Source organism: Taudactylus pleione, unplaced genomic scaffold (genome assembly GCF_031769625.1).
Source record: "Taudactylus pleione unplaced genomic scaffold, aTauple2 ptg000201l, whole genome shotgun sequence".
NCBI lineage: Eukaryota > Metazoa > Chordata > Amphibia > Anura > Myobatrachidae > Taudactylus > Taudactylus pleione.
The window spans coordinates 2116460-2141966 of record NW_028284603.1 but is presented as its reverse complement, the minus strand read 5'-3'; the positions used below and the strand labels follow the sequence as shown (position 1 = coordinate 2141966).

Below are 25507 nucleotides of genomic sequence, written 5' to 3'. Positions count from 1 at the left end.
TGTAGAGTGTATGCCCATCATTAGGAAGATCAGGTGAGCAAAAATCATATGTTCCCATCCCCTGGAGGCACCCAGCCCAGTGCATAGTAGCCCTGGTGCTCACCCTGAAACACCTTAGGCAGTAGAATAATTAATAGATTCAGAACTGCTGTGGAGCTACAAGGTCCAGCAAGTGCTGGCAGCCATTGCCTGTTTGGACTACTTACTGTGCATAGCCACAGCATATACATCCAATTTAGGGGTTAATCTGATGTTAATGCCCATCTCCAATGTTTTAAGATCTCCACATATGCGGGAGCTGCAATGCCCATGTGCAGATCTGAGTCTGCGATGTCACTCGCAGTGGCCCAAAAGCTGCAGCAAGACTGAAATGCTGCTGGTGCTCTGAGGCAGTGACGGCCAGTGTTAAAGAAAATGGGGGGAGGGGGTGGGCCCCGTTTTCAGAGCATACCGAAGCCAGTGGCTGCATCCTTGGATGTAGCTTCACTGGCTCCACAGCATGACTTTACCGGACATCCTGTGCAACCTGAGAATTACTCAGATATTTGATGGCCATGCAGTTGATCCGATGGCTGCGTCTGCGGACGCAGCATTGGATCAGAGAAGCCGGCAGTGGGTGTCTTTTTACATAACTTGCATCCTGCATCTTTTGCATAATTTTGCACAGCCAGTGGGTACAAAGATGCAGCGGCTGTGTGATCTGCGCCCATCTCTGAATCAGCCCCTAAATCAGGTCCATGCAGGGAAATGTCACCTACTGTAGTTATTTATTACCAAAGTTGAGAGCTCTTGAAAACATAGCACATGTTGTTCTAGGGAAAGGAGTCCTACTTGTACTTCAGTCTTCACTGGTCATTGGACATGAACTGTCTGGAGAGAATACAATCTAGCACGTCATTTCTTTTTAGTCCACTATTGTAGGTTAGTAGTACAGGTAATCAGCTGCACCTGCTGCAGGCTGCTCCAAATAAATCACTTCTACACACACTGTGGCCAAAGACTGATTGGTCCCTTTCACTTATTAATGGTTTAGCCTCCGCAAAGGTCTGTGTGTAGCCCAGGCATGATTACGTTTGTTGACTGCAGATGTTCCCATTACATCTGTTGGAAACTTTCTCCTACTATCTATTGCTTAATTTATCATTACTTCTGTACCATTTACACATATTGTTCCCTTGTTCTGTATAACACCACTTGATGTCCTGTCTTATAGAGTGTATCTACAGTAGCACTTGCCTGTACTGCAGCATTATGTCCTCCTAAGGTTGGCTGTATGCAGGCTTTGGACTCCCCCTTCCTGGGATATTACAAGCTCAATGTCATTGACTTTGAACCAATCGGTGGAAAAATGCTGCTCATGACCTCCGTACAGAGAAGTTTATATAATTTTGGGCAGTCACACACAGCTCCGAACCGGAGCAGGCAGCGCAGTAGCAATTTAGGAGTCTATTTACTAAGCAGTGTTAGGAGAAGTGAAAAGTGAAGAGTGATAAGGTGCCAGCCACTCCGCTCCCAACTGTCATTTTTCAAACACAGCCTGTGAGATGACAGTTAGGAGCTGATTGGCTGGCACCTTATCACTTTTCACTCTTCACTTTTCACTTCTACTAACACTGCTTAGTAAATAGACCCAATAATCCTCTCTGCATATCACCAGGTGGTTCTGGGTCACTCGGATCTCTGGCCGTTTCGCTTCATCAATGAAATGGGCATTTCTGGGTGGCAACTGGAGGTAACAACGGGGGGGGCACACTTAAAAGAGCCATCTCGTAATGTCAGGGGAGTGTAGTGGGCAAGTAGCAAGAATTCCATCCAATTAAGAGGCATAGGATGAAGGGGCACCAGTTACAGTACACCTACCATGTACTGGGTGCTGTCTGAAAGTGGCAATACCAATGATGATGGTTGCGGCTGTAGAGGGAAAAGTAGTGGTGCATCTATATGCATTAAGTCCTATCATTGCACCAGCACATGGCTCCACAGGCCGTTCAGGTTTGCAGCTGCTTTGTGTGCGACTCAGAATCGTGCCCTGAATCCCTAAAAAGTTGCAGACAGCCTGTAATCCCCCCTAGCTCTAGTCCCTTACACATGCTCCCTCTTTTGAGTTTGCAGTTTTTGGGGGAGATGTATCAAAGCTTGGAGAGATATAAAGTGGAAGGGGTAAAGTATCAATCAATCAGCTCCTAACTGTTATTTTACAGACTGTGGAGAATTTTCATCATTACATAATTACCACTTGTGATAATTGTGTTTTAAACTCACTGAGTTCAAAAAAATGTTCGGAGGCTTCATCATGAATCATTAACTAAGTATCACTTCCGAAAAGTTGCTCTTTTTGCGGAGTCAGCTTTTCATCCCTACACCTGTAGTGTCCCTATGTATTTCCTCGCCGCTGGTGTCTGTGTCTCCCCCACCCCACAGCTGCCGATGTCTGTGCACCCCGCTAACCCCTGTGTAATCCCCCCACATCATCTCATCAGTGCTCCTGTGCCCACCCCCTCCCTCTCCCTGGTGTCCTCTGTGTCATCTCTCCTCCCCCTACTGTTGCGTCCCGTCCCCCCACATCCTTTCCATAGTGTCCGCTCTGTCCTCTCCCCAGGGTGTGACTCTGTGTCATCTCTTTTCTCCCTGCTGCTGTGTCCTGTCCCCTCACATCCTTTCCCCGGTGTCCGCTCTGTCCTCTCCCCAGGGTGTCTTCTGTGTCATCTCTCCTGCTTCTGTGTCCTGTCCCCCACATCCTTTCCCCGCTCTGTCCTCACCCCAGGATGTCTTCTGTGTCATCTCTCCTCCTCCTGCTTCTGTGTCCTGTCCCCCACACATCCTTTCCACTGTATCTGCTCTGTCCTCTCCCCAGGGTGTCTTCTGTGTCATCTCTCCTGCCCATACAACTGCGTCCCATCCCACCACATCCTTTCCTTGGTGTCATCTCTCCTCCCCTGCTGCTGCGTTCCATCCCCCCACATCCTTTCACCGGTCTCCGCTCTGTCGTCTCTCCCCCTGTTTCTTCTCACCTGTCTCCTCTCTCTACCTGGAGCTGCACCATGGAGTCTGGACGGGAGGAGGAACGTGAGCAGGTGAGTCGGAGTAGGAGGCAGTGTGGGGTCTGAAGACACAGGGCTGCGGTGTCCTGGAGCTCTCAGCTCCCGGAGTTATGCAGATACAGCAGGGATGGATCTGATCCCTCTGCTGGCTGCCTGTGAAGATACTCAGGGGCTGTACACCATCACAGTAACACCACCACGTTCTGAAAAAAATGCTTTTTCAGAATTTTATGAATGCCCCTGACACTTAATTTAGACAAAAGCACCTGCTTTCATATAAAGTGATGCTGAATAGACCCATGTGTTTCAAAAAATTACAGAAGCTGATTGGCTGGTACTTTATCTCTCTGCAAGTTTTGATACATCTCCCTCTATGTATGAAGAGGTGTTGTTCTATCTCCATGTAAAATGAGCCATGAATACATATACTGTACATACTGTGTAAGTTTACATAAAAGCAGGATTGAGCTGTGGACTGGTCAGAAGCCTATGCTGCCATGGGAGATACTAGATTTGGGCGACTTTGGAGAAGCAGGGATAATTTGCTGTTCTTTCCATGGTTCTTTCCATTGATTTAAAGTAATTACAGAATCACGTAATATATACTCTCCACAGTAAATTAAGAGTAAGCCATGATCTTTCATATTGGTTTAAAAAAAAACCTGAGATACCCATGACATGGAATTTTCCTGGTGACTTCTAAAGTCCCCCCTTACTTTATTTCTTAGTGTAAATGGTCTAAAATTATAGGAGTCCATGACTGCTATTTCTAGCAATCAACGTGCATCTAGCAATTACATTCTGTGACATATTGCAGATATACAGGTTGTTTTCTGCTCCTGATGATAACAGTGTAATTTACCAGGTGGGACAACCAGATCTGCCGTGCTAACGCTGTATACTGTAATTCAGCCCATCAGTTCTATATTATACTTACTGTATCTGGACAATATAAAACTCTTTAAAGTCTGACAATAAACATTTAGGGCATCTGGAAATGCTTTTTATTAAGCTGGGTGCTTTTGACCTAAATTCAAATCCTACTAAATGCAATCTAAAGACATGTAAAGTATTTTGAGCATATGTGTAATCATAATCAGCCATGAGTAACACCTCATCAGTTACATATGCCACTGAGGCGGTATCATTGTACTTGTGGAAAATTGTGTCTCTGTTTGCATGGCTTAGAGGTACATGAAGGGGAAACTGGTCTGTGAATGCTGAAATGTGCTTGTTGTACCTGGTGGCTTTAAATAGTCTTTGAAAAGCTAGACGGAAAATTACATAAAATACCCATTTGACATTATCTAGAAAACACAGTGCCAGCAGGACCAGATTACCAATGGGGCGGATGGGACGACAGCTTCAGGCATCCACATAAAAATAGGCCCATCATGACAATATGCTGACGACCAGCCGTCCAGCTGGCCACACGGTCGGCTATAACTCACATCATTTCAAATTTCCGCACAAAAATTATGCAATTTTTCTACTTTTATGTATTTAGGGAGACAGTGGGGCTGATAGCATATGGGGTGCACTCAGAGGTATAGTGTGGATCCATGGCGCCCGGGGCAAGCACTCTCTAAACAATGTCACATCTCCTCTGCTTCTACCAATAGGCCCTTGATCATTTTCAGGCCCAGGCCAAAGTGGCCCTTAATCCGTCCCGGAGTGCCAAAGGGTTCAAATATGGACAAATAAAGGATGGGCGATGACTTAGTTAACAAATACTACACTTTGGGGGGAATTCAATGAATTCACCCCCGCACCCAATGAAACTTGCCCCCCTCGTGGCTTGCACTCGTGCACATTTTTGCTCGCAGTCCTATGGGGCTGAAAACAAAAACCTGCGAGTCCGGAGGCACTCACACTTACTCGCGGGTATGATAGAATCGTAATTAATTGATTTCATTTGGAATCCGTTCTGTGCTGACAAAACCCATTTCCCACTACTGTAATCAGCTAAGAACAGTGATGGACTTGCAGACTGAATACTAAGTAATAAATACATCCCCATGCAGTATAATTAGAAAAGGGAGCGTTTGTTATTCACAATAAAACATATCATTAAAAGTCAATGCAATGAATATCATCAGGGAGATGACCCACAAACGACTATGCCACATTGCTGTATAAGAGATACATGCATATAACTTGGAGTGACACATATGCAATGTTTCCATAGCGAACAGGTTACTCATGGCACATTTTCGTTGATATAAAAAAAAAAAAACTTGCACCGCTGTCAATTTTTAGGAGGAAAAAAGAAACTTAAAAGGAAGGTGCATCATAAGAAAACAGGAATGCTGATGTCATACAGCATATAGAGGAGCAGATTTCATTTAGAATCCTAACTACAATCAGACCCAGATCGCCCCTTTCCCCTCGGGCCCCTTTCCCCTCGGGCTGGTTTTACTTGGCTCCCATCACTTCAATCGCCACAGAGCTGCATGATTAAATCCACCCCATCCCATCTTTACTGGTTAATCACTTGTAGGATATGGGTCTTTGTTGTATATACTGTAGTACAGTGGGATGCAGGGATTGATGCATATGAATGTTTCCATAGCTAACAGGTTAGTCTCAAGCTAAACCTTTCATTGATGATACTTGAAACAACGACTCCCTCAGCTGTATACCTCTATGAGGCAAAAACACTTCAAATGTGGATGATTATGGATTTTCGAGCTGGCAAGATAACACGTCTTCAGAAGCAGTATAAGCATATACAGTATAAGATGGGAATTGTAAGATTATAGGCTGATACTATGTTAAATGAGGGGGCAGGTTGCTGACCGAAGGCCTATGCTGACTTTGACAAACATACTGAAGATTCTGGCTTTCAAAAGCTAAGCATTAATTTCTACATCTAATAGATTATTTTTGAATTAAGATGTTGCCATGTTTTTAGGGGCATATAGATGGGAATTTACCTCAACTCTTCTCATTCTTCTAGTTTGGATAGATAGATACTGTAGATAGATAGATAATCACAGTTGATGTACATGACCAACAAGGATCATGTGACTGATAGGCCTAAACATAGTCCTATTGTGCACTTTGGTCTGCTCTTACTTGTGGTTCTCATACTTTGACAGTACCAACTTCCAATCTTGCCTGTTATCTGTCTGCCCTGACCTTGACTTAGAAAAGGGGTGGACAATAAGCGGCCTCCCAGCTGTTGCAGAACTACACATCCCAGCATGCTCTGCCACAGTTTTGCTATTTGTCCATGCTAAAACTGTTGCAAGGCATGCTGGGATTTGTATTTCAACAACAGCTGGAGGACCGCTTATTGCCCACCCCTGACTTAGACTCTACTGGATTTTGAGTTGGTGCTGTATCTGCCAGACGAAAGCTTGCTTGACGTTGTTATTGTCTTCTGTGTCTATGAATTTAGATCCTACTTTATTCCTGAGGTGCCCTACATCTGGTACCCTATGTCCCATATCAATAAACACCTCGTCACGACTGAGTGCCATTAACAACAGCTCGCTCCCATAGGTGAAGCACACATAAGCCTGGTCACTGGTGTTTATGGTCAGGGAGTGGGTCCAGACCTCACAACTGTCTGGAGGTGGCTATTTTGTGTCAGCACAAGCTTGGGTCTTTTGCTGCGACACACAGTGGACTCAAAGACTGTCATGCAAATGACTTTTACCCTTAAACACCTTTTCCTTTAGAACAGAGTTATGTTATACATAGGGAACAGCATGGAATGCTCCCTAACTCTTCTCATTGTTTTAGTACAGCTGCCATGTTTTGAAATGAACCTTTATCACTGGTTGCATAAATATGATATTGAAAGCAGCGTCACGGAAGGAGGCTAAAGAAGATATAATGCAGTATGGATTTGTCAATGAAGCCTAAAGTAGTTTCTTCTGATCAGCTGAAGTATACATGCACGTTCTGGACACATTCCATATTGTGTTTGTACATCTTGGCACCATTGTTCGTAATGATGGAACCATAAATCGGTGATTGTGACTGGACATTTTGGTCAATTGCATCCTTTTACTGTAGGTCCAAGTTGGTTACAATATATACTACAACATGACAGTCATTGATAGGAGTCTACAAAGAACTGGATAAACGCAAAATCAATGTCCCTTGTCTGGCTTCGAAGATCTACAACAGTCATGTGGCTCTCAGATGGAATCATGAGCTAGTATAGAGACGAAGACGCCATGGTGGGAAATATAAGCTCTCAGCAAGGGTGCCTACTATCCAGAGAACGAAATACATTATTTATGGCGTTATGAGCATTTGTTCATCTTTTTTTCATTTGATGATAGGATATATTTATTTTTAAGTGCTTTACATTAAAGACTGCATCTATAATCTAGATGGATTTAAAAATCTAAATTTTCATATAATTTGAGATAAAAACCCAATTTAAAAGCATAAGTAATACAATATGATGTCCCCCACAGCATGAATTATCAATACTTAAATGAAACTCATTGAAATGACCAAGGGTCACACAAGAGGAACCCACACAGACTTTAATTTCTCACATTCCAACCTGAAAACGAGTGTTCTGTAAGTGATGTAGTAATGGACAGATTCTCCATGAATGGCTGGTAACATCCTATACTCATTGTATAATCATATAGAACCAGAAATAAGTTCTCCATAGTGGAGTGTTTATAGCTATGCGTACTACACTAGATGTAACACTTTCAGCATATTGAATATTCTGGCCTCCAGTTCCAAAATAAACCTCATGAGTGTTGTGAAATATAACACAAGGAGTATTTTATGAAGCTGCCAATATTATGAGCCCATGGGTTTTTGTTTTCAAAATGGTGACGTCTATGAGGAGTGGAAACGTTTGCTCTGATAGGAAGAGATGGCTGAAAAGAGGCGCAGCTAACGCTGGGTACACACTGGCAGATATATTGGCCAATCAATTGATCGGCCAATATATTGCATGCCCTTCGGCCAGTGTGTACCAGCGATATATCTGTGAACGACTACACAGCCGTCTGGCAGATATAACTGTCTATCATGCTGTGTGTACAGGCAATCAGCCTACCATTCATACACTTGAAGCAGAGGCCGCGGGGAGGGGTGTGCGATGTGACCCCTACCCAGTGGGACCCATGGCCAGATGACAGATGATGGTTGTTCAGTGTGTATGAACAACCGTCATCGGCAGATATATCTGTCAGGTGTGTACCCAGCTTAAGGAATATTAAAAAGCAAAGGTTGAAATTAACAAAGGGGCTGAAGTTTGATAGGCTGAGCATTCAGGTGTCAATTTCCTCTTTCTACAAAGAAAATCTCTATCTGGATCTACAGCACAGCCCTGAAAAATCTCCGGTACTCAGAGTTGGAGAAGAATGCAAGTTCTTTTGCAGGGGCTAAGACATTGAGCACTCTTATTCAAAAATTAGGGGATACCCCTGAAATTAAGCGCTCTCCAGCCATTTATTCAATTTACATATCCCACTCTACCAATTGAAATTTTGTTTTTATACAACCTGGCAAATGTAATTCATCTAATCCACACAGATCAAGGAACTCCCTCAACCTGACCAACTCCCCCATTGGCCAGCAACAACTCTTGCATCCTTGCAAATCCACCAACTTGGCCAGCAAATCCAGGCAAATCCCAGAAAATATAGATGCACTTAAAGAAGAAAGCGTTACTTTAGCAGTACGCAAATGACCTTTAATGGCAACATTTTAATTTTAAAAAGAACAATATAATGTCTCTGCATATCATAGAAGTAAAGAATATTTATTGTAAGGCAGCCAAGTGGATCACTTTGTGCAAAAATGGTGGATTTTCAGGGTAGACTAAATTTAGTTTTTGTTGAATTTCAAATTACATCTGCTGCAAGCTTGTATAAGGCAGCGGCACCAGTCAGTAACTTCAATGTATAATACATAAACTGATGCAGACATTCTTTATGCTTCTGATTTAACAAAATCTACTTGTCAATCAGGATTAGTGCCTCTTACACAATCACTTTGTCTTGAAACATTTTATTTATGTCTGCAAGAAGTTTTATTGATGTTAAATTAAGAGGTAAAGTCAAATAACTACTCAAAAAACAATGCTAATAGGAAAATTTTAACTAGTTCAATATGCTAGCACTTGTCTGATGGCGATGGTTTGCTTTTCCCCTGACCATAAATATATTTTCAGATTTGGTCAGAAAATTTGGTAATCTTAGACACTGCTCCATGTGTGACTCTATTGATGATTATTCTAAACAACCCACATCCAATCAGAGTGGGGCGAACAGAGAAATAGGTCAATTGGATGAACCCAATTATTTTGTGTGTAAAACCTCAATGCAATAAGGAGGAGGGTATGGAAGACTTACCCACTTTCTGAGTGGCCGGGAGCACCACCTGATTTTCAAGAGCCTCATGGCCATTACGGGAGCATAGGCAAGTATGGAGCAGTAGCCCAGTGGTAATGTCACCAGGTCGGAGTTCGTGCCTACCGCTGGCTCTGGGTCCTAGTGCCCAGCATGTATGGTAGAGAAAGGAGACAGTGCTGGAGTGCACTACTCTCTAACACCCCCTCGCTCTGGGTTGTCTCTGGTTACATTAAAACAGATTTCACACTTTACTCTATAATGATTTGGCAAAGTCCATCTTGTAACCAGAAACCTTTTGGTTATGCATCAAAAACAATGATACATATCAAATGTATTCCGGTATATACATCTTTAAGAACACACTTAGAAATTAAGATGTCAGTCCCTTTGTCATCAGTGATGTTATCTTCACTCGCTACAATGGTGACACTGACAGCGTTCCTTTCCACTAACTCTTGGATGAAGTAATGTTCTATGTTCTTAGATTGTCCATGATGCTTTGTGCTGTAGGACAAATCTATTGCAGTTCTATTGTCACACTCTAAATTAACCTGTAATTTAGTGGTGTGCTAAGCATATAAGCTAGTGTAGGGATTTGGTGTCCCTTAACAATGGGCTAAAAGCTTATATGGTTCATTAAATTAATAATGGTATTTACAGTATATAGCACTTTTCTCCTAATAGGACTCAAAGTGCTTTACATTTTCCTTCACAACACAAAATACAAAACAAGCTTAACAAGGGACATTATTGAGATACTTGGGTGAACAGGCAAGTCTTGAGTCTATTTTTGAAGGATTCTAGAGTGGAGGCTTCTCGAAATGTGCGGGGAAGTGAGTTCCATAGAGTCTGACCCACAAAGCTGAAAGCTCGGCCCCCAAATGAATTTCAGGAAACTCTAGGTACTGTTAATAGTCCTTTGTGAAATGATCGCAGTAATCGAGTGGGACAGTAAGGGAGCAGAAATAAATATGTGTGTCTGCGCTAATGTTAACTAGAGCACAATTCAATATTCAGAAATCTGTTAAATTCAATTATTTATTCATAATGAAATACATATAAAAATAGAACTGCAGTTCCTGTATTAATAAATGTACAAACAACACATAAAATATTGCGACAGTGTACCAAAAATTAATATATTCAAAATCACAATATCAAAGAGAATTTGCAGGTATAGCACACAGATAGTTGGATTCTCTCTTGAAAAGAGGCACATTGCATTTATATCAATATCCATATATCACACGAGCACTCCGGGATTTCTGGATGACTACTGTTTAGCAGACAGGGGAGCGGTGAGTGCTTTGTGCTTATAAGACATTCTCTGCTAATTTTGCCCCCTTGGGAATTGGGAAATGAGACTATCACTGTATATACACTGTGACACTTTCAAATAAGAGTGTTCACAGACATTTCTTTGTTCAAGAGAGAATCCAACTATCTGTGTACTCACTATACCTGCAAATTCTTTTTGATATTGGGATTTTTAATTTATTCATTTTTGGTACACTGTTGCAATATTTTATGTGTTGATTGTACATTTATTAATACAGGAACAGCAGTTCTATTTTTATATGTATTTCACTATGAATAAATAATTGAATTTAACAGATTTCTGAATATTGAATTGTGCTTTAGTGAACATTAGCGCAGAAACACTTATATTTATCTCTGTTTCTTTTGAGAGAATTTGTGGCAGTTTCCTCTGTGAGTCAGCAGCTGTGGACTTAAAGATCCCTGATTGAATAGGTGCACCACTGTTTTGTCTTTTCCAGTAAGGGATCAGGAGCTGATTCAGGTACCTTGGGACTTGGTCATGTAGGGCTTTGAAAGTCAGTAAGCCAATCTTGAAAACAATTCGCCATCTTACTGGCAGCCAGTGAAGGGAGTAGAGAATGGGTGTTATGTGGCTGGAACGGGGCTGGTTGGTTAATAGCCTGGAAGCTGCATTTTGTACGATCTGCAAGCGGTGCAATTATTTTGCTGGGAGACCCAGGTAGAGGGCGTTGCAGTAGTCAATGCATGATGATACAAATGCATGTACTGTATGACTTTAGGCAGATCTTCTTGTGGAATTAAGTGCTTGATTCAGGCATGTTCTTCAGATAATCGAATGAGGATTTGATTGTGGCTGATACCTGATGTTTAAGTGTCAAGCCACAATCCAGGACAACACCAAGATTCCGCACATTTTCAGTGTTTTGTAGTCCTGTTGGTTGGCTATGCTTCAGCCTTGTCTTGTGACCAATCATCAGGACCTCTGTTTTATCAGGGTTCTAAAAAACTCCATGCTATGGCAGACATGAGCATGCTGCTGCTTGTAGTTCTGCAAAGATCCATATTACCAAGCAACAAACAGCTGACAGGATTTGCTGGGCCTTGGAAGTAGAAACGCGTCTGGTGGATTTTTTTTTTGTAAATGCAAACTGCAAGCTCTTACTTATAATATTTTGCAGTTTATTTTACAGTATCGCTGACAACTTCTCTAATTGTTGTTTTGTATTCCTACAGTAATTGTTAATGGTAATGTGTGTTTTGTCAGCATAATGCTACAGAGTGTATTTTGGCAAGTAATTACCTATAGCTGTAAAACTATCGAATGCACTTGAAATTTTATTTTTCGTCAGGAATTAAACACTCGGGAAGTTTTGTAATGTGATGCTAGAGAATAAAATGTAAATAGTGTTTGTGCATGTTTATACATTCTGGAATAGCACAGGAGAAACAATAGCATTGGTGCATCATTTACTGTTGTGCATTATCATATTTATAAGGGGTTATTCCTGTTGTGGAATACATGTTACAAATAACTCCATTTGCTCGGAGCTTCCTACAGAAAATAAATGTTATTTAACATTATATAAAATGATACACTGCAATTTCATTCATCACAAAACACTTAATTGTGGCTACTGTAGGCCAGTGACAGGTACTTACAGTATAGGTTACAGTTCCACCTTAGTGGGTTCTTAAATACGTCATTTTTATAACGGAGCCTGAGCCCACATCACCAAGGGTCTGATTCGCTATTCCCATGTTTACGCAATTGAGCGATTATCGGATGTCTGCGCATGCGTCGTAGTTACAAGATACATTACTGTAGTCGCTCGTAGCAACTATTTATTCATAGAGTGATTAACAGTCAGGGAGAGTTTGGGGGAGGTAACAGGGAGTGGTGAAAAAAAAATGCAGGCGTGTTCCGTCCATTTTCGGGGCGTGTGAAATCCTACGTCTGCGATCCCATATACAGTGAAAGTGGCTCCGGCATCTCAGTACTAGCGGCCATAGGGCCACTCAGAAGTCCGATCATTGAAGGATTTGCGACAGGTGCTGCGTCTGTGTGCGCAGATGCTTGGACATGTGAAGCTGCAGGTGGGCGCCTCAGTACATTCCTCAGTGCAGGAAACATTTCCATATTTTTGCACAGCAGTTGCACATGAGATCGCCGCGGCGATGGCATTAGCGCACATCTCTGAATCAGGCTCCTACAAGTGACGCTACAACATTAGAAACTGTAGTTACTGACGAAGGGATTGACGCAGACTGGAATGCAAATCGTCCATATACGCTCTCATATTGCGTGCACAGAGATTTTACCCCACCGTATGCAGGGTTGTATCATCTTTGTAGTCTGCTCACCCCTGTCCGTACACTTGGCTTAGTAATGGTCATATCATCAGGGTATAGTAGTTGGTGCAAATGATACGCCTGGAAACAGGTGTATTTATACACGTCCTTTACTGTACGGTCTACGTGAGAAGGCGCCATTACAGCCCAGTCACTTTTCCTCAAACGTTCAATTCTGCATCATCTATTCACTTGGTTCTAGAGTAAATATGAATATATAGTATGGATATATGAAAATTATGGTATTCATCAAATTCCGAAAATTATGTATTTTCAGAATTTGATGGTGTTACTATCCGCCACTGTGAGGTGGCGTATAGTAGGTATCACTTACCTGCTTCCAGCTGGGCAGGTCCCCCGGCGTCTCCCTCCGGCACTCTGGTCTCTCCTCTGGATCCGTCTGCTATGCTGTCACGTGTTCTCCCAGGAGAACTCAATAAAGTTTAGAAAAAAAAAACTTTTTTTTTATTTTTTTTCTAAACAGTACTGTGGTCTGCTGGGAGAACACATGACAGCATAGCAGACGGAGCCGGAGGCTGCTGCGCGGACAGGTAAGTGCTGAACAGGGGTAGGTGAGTGGGGGGGGGGCAGGTCAGCGGAGGGGAGGACACAAACTTACCGTATCTGTAGGCAGTGCTGCGCATGCGCTGGTTTACAGGTGTAACAGCGCATGCGCAGCACGGATTCCAGCTGTGGTAAGTTAGAGCAGAGAGGGAAAACTATCTATTTCCCGAAAAGCTGTCATCGCAAAAATGACAGCTTTTCGGAATAGATAGTTATGGAGAGGAGGAATGGTGAATTCCTCCGGGAATTTGGTAGAACTCCATGCGAGTTCTAAACCTAATAACCTCCAGAGAAACTTTAGGTATGATAAATAGGCCCCTGTGCTAGATATCTGACAGATAGAAGCTGATTGGTTGCTTTGGGCACCTTATCTACTTGATCTTTGTCCAAGGTTCGGAACATCTCCCCCAGAGAGAGAGAATTGAATTTACATTTATAAAACAATTTAATTAAAATTTCTTAAACAAAATACATTTTTCAAGTTTTTATACAGGTAAATAACTAAATACACTCAATATACTAACACACTACATGCTAACAATCATTTAATTTAATGCAAAATAGGATGGAATGAAATTGTTATAATGATAAAAGTGTAATAATGTAAAAATTAGATAAAAACAACAACAATGCAGCTTTGGCAGGATCTCTTATTAGGCTTCATCCATGTTTATAATGTACTAGTGGAAATGCAGAAAAGCGCACATGTGTTTTTGATGCTCCTTTAATGCATTAATCTAGACGGCATTCAGTAGAAATCAAATGGAAATGTTTATAAATGTTATAGAAAGCGCACAGCAATTTATGGCAGTGTCAACGTGAAAGTGTAAATGTAAATCGAGGTGTTAAAAGATTTGCTAATGTATTACAGCTGTTTGAATCATATGAAAGTTAATAATAATGATGTAATACAGATATGTGGCGATTACTCCTATATAAACAGGAGTTTTCATTTACTTGTTTTTATTGAACCATTACATCTGGTATTTATAATAAAAATATTGCCGTTTTTATTTACTAATAGTGCGGTTTATAGCAAATATAAAATCTAATAAATGAAGTGCAAAATGTGACTATACGTATTTGTGAAAATACAGACATCAGTTTTGGAAATGTATTGTAGCCCTAATATTTCAAATGTATCTTTGCTAATAACGGATGACTTAACTTAAAGCGGTTCTTAATGGATGACAACTTAAACAGGATAATAATGGATGACTAAACTTGCCTTGGTTATCCAAACAAACTCCCCTTTAATATAACATGCACCCACTCCACCTATGTAGCAATTAATGAAGATCCCAATGTAGGGAAGTGAATCCTGGGATCCTGGACATTTTTGAGTCCCAAAAACACCCAGGATTAAAATTAATTATTAAATCACGGATATTACAGGATTCAAAACACACTGTGGATTGGGCTGGGGGCGGAGAGATAATACTTATCTTCTCGGTTCCGGTCACTCTCAGGCTTTTCTAGCTACCCATAGAATAGACGGAGTCCCATGATGCATTTACTCTCAGGCTGGGTGACTGAGAGCAGCCGAATCACAGGACTCCAGCGAGATAACCGGACAATGCACCTGCTGACAAGGTACCTGCTGACAAGGTAAGCCCCTTCTGACCACCACTGTGTGACTAAGGTAAGTAAAATGGGAGAGTGGAGGAAGAGTGATGCCGAGGGGGTACGGGTGAAAAGGAAACCAGGGAGGGGGTATATTTGTACAATTTAATCCCAGGATTGAGATTTTTTTCAATTACAAATACCGGGGTTACAAAAAAGGTGCAGGAATGGTTTCTCTATCCTTAAGCCTCAAAACTTCAGTAGTTCTTGAGTTTATCGCGAACATAAATACAAGTGAAAGTGTTTATTAATTTTATTCAATGACAAGGAGACAGCGACCTACTGTAGGGCGGTCCCGATCACTACTTGAGTGTCCGGTCCTCTGTGCATGATCTGATGTTCCCAGGAAAGTTTCCCGGATAAGTTTTGGATACAGAAGTCAACATGGATATGCTGGCCAGGTAGATCCCAGTGGTATGCCCGATGCTCAGAGCAGCTCACCCCCCAAACAGTAGATGGGGAATCAATAGCAGCTGCATTGGCCCTGGTGACTCGCAGGGAGGGAAGGATGGCGCACATGGGTGGGAGCTGGGTGGATGCAGCCCCAGCAGCAGTCCATAAACATCCGGATGGAAGAGGCTGAAGGGGGGCAAAGATCATGTGTGGGCAGAGCCGGGAAACAAACAGGCAGAAGAGACACAATAACAGTGCTGAGCTCTGGGCGGCCCCTCTTCCGCCTTCTTGGGCACAGAGCAGCGAAACCAGGCAGCGCAGACCTGCCACGTAAACTTCTCCCAGCACTGGCTTTAGGCCTTGATGGAAAATGTCAGCTGGAAGTGGCTGTGCGGGATCCTCAGTACGCATGGCACAAATGTCTCTCAGGCCGCCCACGTCTCTCCACAACTGATTACATTAACATGGGGTTTCACTCCTCCAGCTAACCAGAGCCTGACCCCACCCCTGCCAAGCTAGGCAAGGTGCGTTAAAGTGAATCTCCACCCTCCCAAGGTGGTGTCATGATGTCGCTAGACGCAGGAGCCAATCGTCACCTTCTCCATTGTCTTTCTCAGAGAAGCCTTCCACCCAGCCTGCTCAGCACTACAGCTAGCCAATGAGGAGGAGGGATGGGAGAGGCCATCTGGCATCAAAGAGGGGAGGCTAGCAGACAGAGCAATAGCTTCCCATCTGCTGTCACTCAAAGTAACGTGGGGCCAAGTTTCTAAAGTATGCTTGAAAAATGACTACTATGATCTAATTGTTTGCTTATGGTAAGTTACGGGTAATAGTATATTTGTGCATATTGAATTACATTATTGAATTTAGCCCACTCCTTTTAATTTTAGCATATTAGTGTATTTTTGATGTTGTGACACATTGTCCCATAATTATATTCTTTATGCATCATAAGTTCATACATTAAAATTTCCTTTTCTTGGATCATCAACAAGGCTAAAACTGTACAATGATTTATGAAACCTCTAAGATTCCTCATATAATATCTTCACTCAGATTTACAGAACAGAGGTTGCACCCACCAATATTGGGAAATACTGCTTTGCGCACCCTCTGGATGCGATCTTATTGGAACACAGTTACCTGTTCACAGGCTCATCTAATACAGTTGAATTTTTTCAGAGTGTGTCGTTTTAGGGTGGATTGCAAGTTTAAACTTTGAATTGACTTTTAAGGTTTTTCCATTACTTGTGATTTATTATAGGGCTGAACCTTTACATGGGACTTTCGAGATTTCTGAGTATTGTATATGGGACTGATTTTTGAGTATTTGGGATGAAACACGTTGGGCATGCTCATTAGTATACCAATGGACCTGTTCTCACTACAATGTCCAGTTCATTGGTTTATACATCATTAATGTTAAGTTAATTTTTTCAATAAATATGTTTATATAACACATAGGCCCAGATTTATTTACAAGTAAGTAATATTCTGGTTATCACACATTACTAATCTTAAATGGTGCTCCAACCAATCAGCTCCTAACTGTCATTTTTCAAATACATGACAGTTAGAAGCTGATTGGTTGGAGCACCATTTAAGATTTGTAATGAGTGATAACAAGAATATCACTTGTTGATAAATCTGGGCCATAGTGTGATTCAGAGCCGTAACTAGACTTTTTGGTGCCCTGTGCCAGAGAGAGCATTGGCACCCCCTCCCCCCTATTTTTCAAATAGGGACATAAGACAAAACACCCCAAAAAAGGGCCATGGCCTCGTGGGGAAGGGTCAGGGAAGAGATAGGGGAGGCCAGGACATGCTGGGGATAAAAGAAGAGAGAGCTACAAGTGACAATGATAATAAACAGAAAATTGACAGGCCCAAACAGCGCCCCCTGCCTGCGGTACCCCGCACTACCCTAGTTACGGCCCTGGTGTGATTTATCCTATTGCACACACATACTGGGCCACTCACTCCCATTCACACCACAGCGGAATGATAATGGTACATACAAGCAAAGAGTATATCAGATGGATGAGTAAAAAAACATTACCAACCCTCATCTCTGTGCTTACTACTAGTGTCTATTGAACCTGATACTGTCCCTATCCTGATCCATGAGGTGCTATGAAATTGGTATGAGCACTGGTATTCAGATGAGAGGGGAGTATTTATTATCTTCTGGTGGACCCATTCTGTGCAGTTATTAATGAGACATTGGTGGGAACAAAAAAAAAAAGTCAGTTCTAACATAGAAGTAATGTACTATACCTATTGGGAAAAACTCAGCCACCAGGGCAGTAGAGAGCCGGCCCGAGCCCCATTACTACTGGGGGGGTGGGGTTGGTCTAATTGTGGGAGGCATGGCCATGACAACAATAAAACTCTATTTGCAGTTTGCTTTCGCTGGAGAGGGGGGCACTGTGAGCCTTCAGCCTTGCGCAAATCTGGGGGGGGTGCGATCACTGTGATTGCTCCCCCCCTCAGGCAGAGGAGAGTAGGCACAGCAGCGTGTGCTGGGCTGCTGACAGGTAAGAGGGAGGGGGGGCGGCTTCAGACCCAGAGCCCGGGTAATTAGCACTCGCTCCCCTCCCTCTCTGCTCCCCGGGGGACCATCCTAAAGGATTTTGGATCTGTGACTGTAAAAGCTGGAATTCAGCAAGAGTTATTTCATGCTTGAAAATATGAACATCTCACTATTGAAGGAAATTTGAGGACACAGTGAGACTATCATAATCATATCTATTCACCCATTTTTGGAACCATACTTAATATGGGAACTCTCGGGCCAGATAACAACATCTGAAGCGAGTGCCGCATTTACCTTTCACCTATTTAATTCTTTAATGGTGGGACTCCTTTCTTATGCTGGCAGCCCCTTCAGATACTTGCAAAAATATACTTGTACCTGAGCGCTGATTATATTGTATTGAATTTATGCAATAGTGTTTAATATGCTGACAACAAATCATGCAAAAGTCAGTTCTAACATAAAAGTCATGTACTGTACCTTTTGGGAAAAACTCAGCCAATTTCTTTTTATATATTTTGTAATCAATATCCAAAAATACACAGAAGATTATGCGATCCATCTGCAAGATCAAAGAACAGAAAATATAAGTGGTTAATATTTCATAATAATTACAAACATTTTGTCATTATTTTGAATACGAATAATGTATTAACAAGTATATTGTATACATATTTCTTAAGAAAAAAAAAGACTTACATTAACTGCACATAATTAAATCTATATATAAGTATTTGCACACACTCATCACACAACTGCAGGAAGGGGATGCTGCTATATGTTTCCTTGACAAATGCACAGAAGTAAAATACAATAATTAATGCACATGCAGTAAACAGAGTTAAAACATTTTGTTAATTTATGGTGTATTATTTTTACATTCCAGCCACTGCATTAGATAGTCATCCAGCACAAATGAAAATATGTAAATGCATTAAGAGGAAACAAGTCTCAAGACTCAGCACTCATTAAGAACTCAGAGAATAAGCAATTCAAACTATAGTATCATATTTATCAAATTATTAATTTCAAGATTCTCTCTTTTTAATATATCTAAATCGACTTTAGCTATATTCCACTAATTCACCAGCAGGGATTTACAGAAATATGCCTTTGAGAGCTCTTGCAAATGAATACTGTATTGTATTATGAATAGTAATTTCTCCTTCTATGTTCTTTGTTGCCTGCGACCACCCGGGGCCAGAATAACAATGGGGCGGATGGGACTACAGCTCCAGGCCTCCACATAAAATTAGGCCCATCATCATGACCAGCATTATGATGATCAGACGCCCAACTGACAACACATAAAAACAGTTTATTTTCCTCAAAAAATAATGCAGTTTTTCTACTTTCTATTCAAAGAGACACATGGCACTGACCACACTCACATAACAATGGTTACACCCACACTGCACTGACCACACCCACACAGCCCTGGTCACACCCACACTGCACTGACCACACCCACACAGCACTGGTCACACCTCCTTCACTACTCTCCATAGGCCCTTGATTATTTCCAGCCCCAGGCCTATGTAGCCCTCAATCAGGCCCTGCGTCCACCTCTCTTTCTTTGTCCCAGACTAGCGAACACAGGGTGGATGTAGGGAGATATTCACGACCCTTATACATCGCCATTCTTGATATGTAGACATCACTGTAAGAATTCTTAATGCATCACTAAACAGACATACTCGGGCTAACACTTAGTCGGACAGAAGTAGAAATGCAGATGGTTCTTGCGTGACGAAGCAATTGTATCATTGTAGCCCTGGCCCCTCCTATGCAATGCCGAGATTACCAGCATTTTAGTGCAGGTGGCGGAGCCACAATGACGCCCATTCAACGCGAATTGTGTCATTGGCCGCCTGTGTCGCCCACTTTACTGTCATTATTGCTGTTGTAAAGCAAGGCCATATGGATGACATTCTTCAGTATCACAGAAACCTAGTTCATGCACCATTTAGAAAATACAGATAGAGGTTTAATATTTGCGAATGGCAAGTTTTAGTATTATGTATCCTAGAAGATATCTGAACTCTGAAATCAAATGTCTGTTGTAGTAAAATTTACAAAACACTATTTATTCATTTGGTTTGATAAATAATCAAAATATAAATATATATAATAATAATAAATAAATGACCCAAACTGGGAATGTGTACTGTGATTTGGTGTTGTCATAAAATAAAAATAAAAAAAAACATCAAAATAAATACAATACCTAAAACTGAAGTAACATAGATGATCATAAACATAATATAGGATAATACACTTGCTATTGTAAAGTAAGTCACTGAGAAGTCCTGTGGCCAGATAATAGCACAAGGCTGTAGGTCGAGTGCTGATATACAGGTCAATAATCAAACGTGGTCACATTATTGCTTCTCTACTACACATCACATGTCCATGATGATCATTGAGGTGATGACATTAATTCTCCCCAATTAGATAGATAGATAGATAGAATTACATCAGATATCACTGTTGTACTGCTATTATTTACATAACTTTATACATACATTAACATCAATAATGTATAATAATAATAATGTTGATAATATTAATAAATATAATTTTTTATGCCGTTATATTTTCTTAAAATTACCCATTGTACACTAATATTTTACATGTCATTACTGTTTATTTGCCTTAATAAAATAATAATAATAATAATAATAATAATAATAATAATAATAATAATAATAATAATAAAGACACATTAAGGGTTAACACATCTCAGCCTGCCCTTTGTATGTGACAAATGCCTATAAGTATAAAAAGCACTTAAATAATATTTATTAAATTCTATTATTATGATAGCTTTCTAGCATATTAAGGATTGTAGGTTTTTAGAAAATGCCATTGGTATCAAAATACGTTATTAGGGTTATCCCATGTCTTTTTTCTTTAGAATGAGCATTTGTCAGTGGGTGATGCCTGCAATTAGGGACCTTCCATTGAACACAGCTACTTAAATGGATTGCCATTTCCTATAAACAATATTTAAATGGGAAATTCGGCAGCGTTGGTCTTGACATGTTATGACTGAGGAAGCCATCAACAAGGATGCAAAGTGTTTGTGAAAACATTTGCTTTGCTAATATATACATCAGGAGTGAAGAATTCATTTTTTGCCAGACACTCAGACTTGATGGTTCCCCCCCACCTCTACCCCCATCAATCTTCTTCACTATTAAGCCCTTGTCTCTGGAAGAAGGATACACAGTGATAGGTTTGAAATATTTGAAAATGACCTCCATTTCTCATAGTTACTAGATATGTGACAGCTGACATAAGCAGTATAGTCCTACATTCAGCAAAATTGCCCAAACAAAAAAAATATGTTGTCATTAAGGCAATTTACTGTAGTACCTCGGTCATAAATTGCAAAGACGTGGGTATGGTAAATACGCAAATACCAATGATAATTACTACAGCTATTGCTTGAACACAGAGTATGTAAGAGAAATATTTGCATGTTTTATCATATTTGATCAGTCAAAAAAAAGATACCTAAATTTAATTACAAATACTGTAATAATAGTAATGTGTGTACAGGATAGCATGTAACACCGTTCTCATGAATAAATTAATAAAACTCAGTTAAACCTGGAAATAAACTCCTGATATTACATCACTGCAAATCTTATCTAAGGTATTGCAAAGATTTATAATTAATTTGCTGTTAATTTTCAAAGTCTTCTGTTGTTGTAGTTACCACTCATCGGCACAGCTGCCAGACTGAGATAATGTTCTACACCAATACAGTGACCGCTGAATGCTAATGGCATGCATGCCGAGGTATGGGCTGAGAGAAGTGACGCCTACACTGCTGGCCAGGTAGAAAGACAAGGACATGAGAACAGCCTTTTACAGTGTCTACTAATTCATAGAAGCCAGGCAAACAGCACATGGAAGTAAGGTGAGAGAGCAACTGGCTTAATAAAGAAATGAGATTGAAAGGTTTTATTTTGTTTGTTTTATTAAAATAACCTATTTGCACTCCTAACATTTACTGATAAAGAACAATGATGAAAATTACATTTGTAATAGAGTCTGTAATAAATTATGTAACTTATACAACGGGGGAATTCAATTTGTTGTTTTGGGCACCCGACGGAGCAATTCAATTGTTACTCCAATCGGGCGCGAGTGCCGACAGTTTTGCTCGCAGCCTCCTGCGAGCACAACTGTCGGCACTGTGGGCAATCGGGCGCAAGTGCCGACAGTTTTGCTCGCAGCCTCCTGAGTTTGCGAGCAGAAATGTGTGAAAAGTTTGTGGGCACCCAAACCAGGACTTTAGACAGGTTTAGCCGATTCATGCGGCTAAACCTGGTGCTTTTGGGTGCAACTGGCGAGATACTTAAGGGGCGCCCAAAACAATTGAATTGCTTTGTCAGGAGCCCATTAATTATCGCTACCCCAAAAACCAATTAAATTGCCCCATTATGTCCATAATATGTGTTGTATAAATTGCCAGAAATTATCAACTGTCAATTGCAAAGTGCTAAAAGAGCAGCACAAATGCTGTTTTGTGACAGCTTACCAAAGCAATACCTATATTAATAACAATGTTCCATCAATCTCAATACTAGTAATTTAGGACAAAAATGAAGTGAAACGGCACTAGCTCTCCGCCAGTTATTCAGTATTTGCAAAATTAGATGACTTTTGCCCCCACCTGTACCTCTTAACTGAAGCTGGGTACACACCTGAGAGATATACTGTATCTGCAGATGAAGGTTGCTCATACACACTGAACAACCGTCACTGCCATCTCATGATATATCTGGCCGGGGGCCGCATCGCACACCCGTCCCTGACGGCCTCTCTGCAGCAAGTGTACGACACTGTTATAGTGTCATCAATGCAGCTCGTCATAACCTAATGCTGGGTGTGGCTATTGCACATTTTATGTCTGCATTTTGGGTGGAAATGTGTTCATACTCAGCACCAGGCCCAATATTTGTGTTGGGTGATCTGAGACTGTTTTTGCCTATTTTCCCCAAAATATTTATTTCTGAGGGATTGGGTATGGGATGCCAATGCTGGCATCCCGACTGGGTTACAATCCCAACAGACGCAGGTAAATATTCTACCCTTCCCTCCCCGCAGCCTAAACCTAACCCTCCCTCCTAGCCATCTAACCCTAACCCAGGTGCCTAACCCTAACCCTCCCCCAGCCACCTAACCCTAACCCTCCCCCAGCCACCTAACCCTAACCCTGCCCCAGCCACCTAACCCTAACCCTCCCCCCAGCTCCAATACGTACCGTTGGGATGCTGGCGCTGGGATTCTGGTTGTTGTGAGGATTATGGTGCCAGTATTCTGAGTGTCAGCATCCCAGCAGCTGGGTTATAAACTACATCCAATTTTTTAGAGCCTGTTGGGCCTAACGCATGTCAGCGATCTGCAGCTGTAACTCCATCAAGTTCCCTTAGTAATCCAAATCTGCCTATAGCACATGCTTACTTTTAAGAAACAGTCAATTGAAAGCAAAGTATAGTATAAGCAGTTTTGCTTAGTGAAGTATGAATTGTGGAAATTGAAAAAAGAAAGCTTACAATACATATTACAGAAAGTGAATGCATACTTTGTAACCATAAAACATCAATAAGTATTGAGGGAGGCTGAGCAGACTCACATTTGCATACGTTTCACATCAAAAGGTTTTCAAAGGAGAATCAGAGAGAATATCTGTATTAAATTCCTAATTTTTGGGTCCAGTTACAGTAACTGAGCCACGTAAACTGTGGAAACAGTTCAAGTAATACGCTGAATCTTACCTGGAGATTACACATAGAACATGGGTATATTTTCTTGTATATACAGCATTATAGAGAAAATAAAACTTACATATGCATACTAATACATGGAAAACTTCTATAATGAAAGCAGCCTAATGTCACACTCGCACCTGCACACTGGAGATGAGGAAGGCCCCGTCCCCATCAGAGTTCTTAGTGGCTGCTAGATTGGTTGGTTAGGAGGTGGGGGTGGGGTAAGGGGTGGGTCATATCGAGTGGACCCACCCCTTACCCCACCCCCACACCAACCATCCAGTCAGTCTCAGCAGATAGCGCAGAATGATGGTGCGTACGCACTTCTTCCCACCCCGCGGCTCTATAGGGGGAGATGCACTAAGCCTTGGAGAGTGATAAAGTACCAATCAATCAGCTCCTGTCATTTTTCAAACACAGCTTGGAGTGCCCAAGCATTGGTGTACAAAGCTACTGTGAGCTAAGTATATTTGCAGAATTTCATTGTTGCTACTGCTTGCTGTCAGCTTTATGTGTTTGACATGAAAGTGAGAAGAGGAAGAGGAGGAACAGGGGCAGATTGAGGAGAGAGACTGGTGGAATATGAGGACACAAGAAAGATTGAAGGGAGGAATAGGGGGAGACGGACGGGAGATAAGGAAGAGGTGTCACGATCCAGTGCAAGTGTTCCTCTGTGGAGGACGGTGAACCGGGGGGTTCGGGTGACTATGGGAGTGACTGGACTAGGTCTCCTAGTTGCGGCCAAACCCAGGTTTGGCTAGACCTGCCCAGAGGCGCGGAGTCTAACTCACTTGGTGGTCTTCTCCAGTGACCCCTCCAATTGGGATTTGGTTTTCGCCACACCAAGTGAGCAGGTCGCGGCCCTCTGGACAGGTACCTGGGAATGGCAGAAGACCAGGACTATAATGAATGCTATAATACTGGAGGTGAACAGAATGCTAGAACTCTGGCGATGGATCTGAATGCTAGAACACAGGCATGGACTGGAAACAGTAAAATATGTTGGTGCTGATTTGCACAGACAAGACACAGAGCAGAGTGGAAAAGGCAAATACTAGGAGTGCTGGAAATGCTGGTACTGCTTTGCACTGACAAGACACAGAGCCGAGTGGACAAAGGCAAATACTGGGACACATATACAAAGACACACAGACATAGAAAAACATGGTACTAGGAGAGAACTAACTCTCAGACTGAGAATAGCAAGGAAGCTAAAGCTGGAAAGTTTAGAGAACTGTGAGCAGGCTGAAGCAACTCTCTGCAGGAATAGCACAGAGCAACATAATATCACAGGCACTGGAACAAAGAAGTTGAACAGCGGTTACTTGTTCCTGGAGTCAGACTAAAATACCCCTGGGTGGCTGATCATTGGATCAGGAGGATCAGCTGAGTGACCACAGGACTATCATTGGGAGAGACTAGTCAGGTGATATGAGCCAACATGGCTGTGGCCATGCCTGGCACCCCGGAAACCAGGACACACACACGGAAGCCCTAGGGGACCCCAGGGAGAATACTCAGTCACCACTCACCTCCACTCCCAGCGTCTGGACACCTAAGCCCAAGGACACCAGCTCGGAGGTGAGTAGCGGCC

General features: G+C 41.8%; 1 protein-coding gene across 1 annotated transcript in view; it reads right to left on the bottom strand.

The window, feature by feature from the left end:
• The window catches only part of LOC148518155 (uncharacterized), a 798612-nt gene that overhangs the window by 186234 nt on the left and 586871 nt on the right, over positions 1-25507 (bottom strand). Inside the window, exon 4 of the mRNA XM_088477479.1 lies at positions 18608-18689. Coding sequence (XP_088333605.1) covers positions 18608-18689 — 82 coding nt within the window. The remainder of the gene's footprint in view (positions 1-18607; positions 18690-25507) is intronic.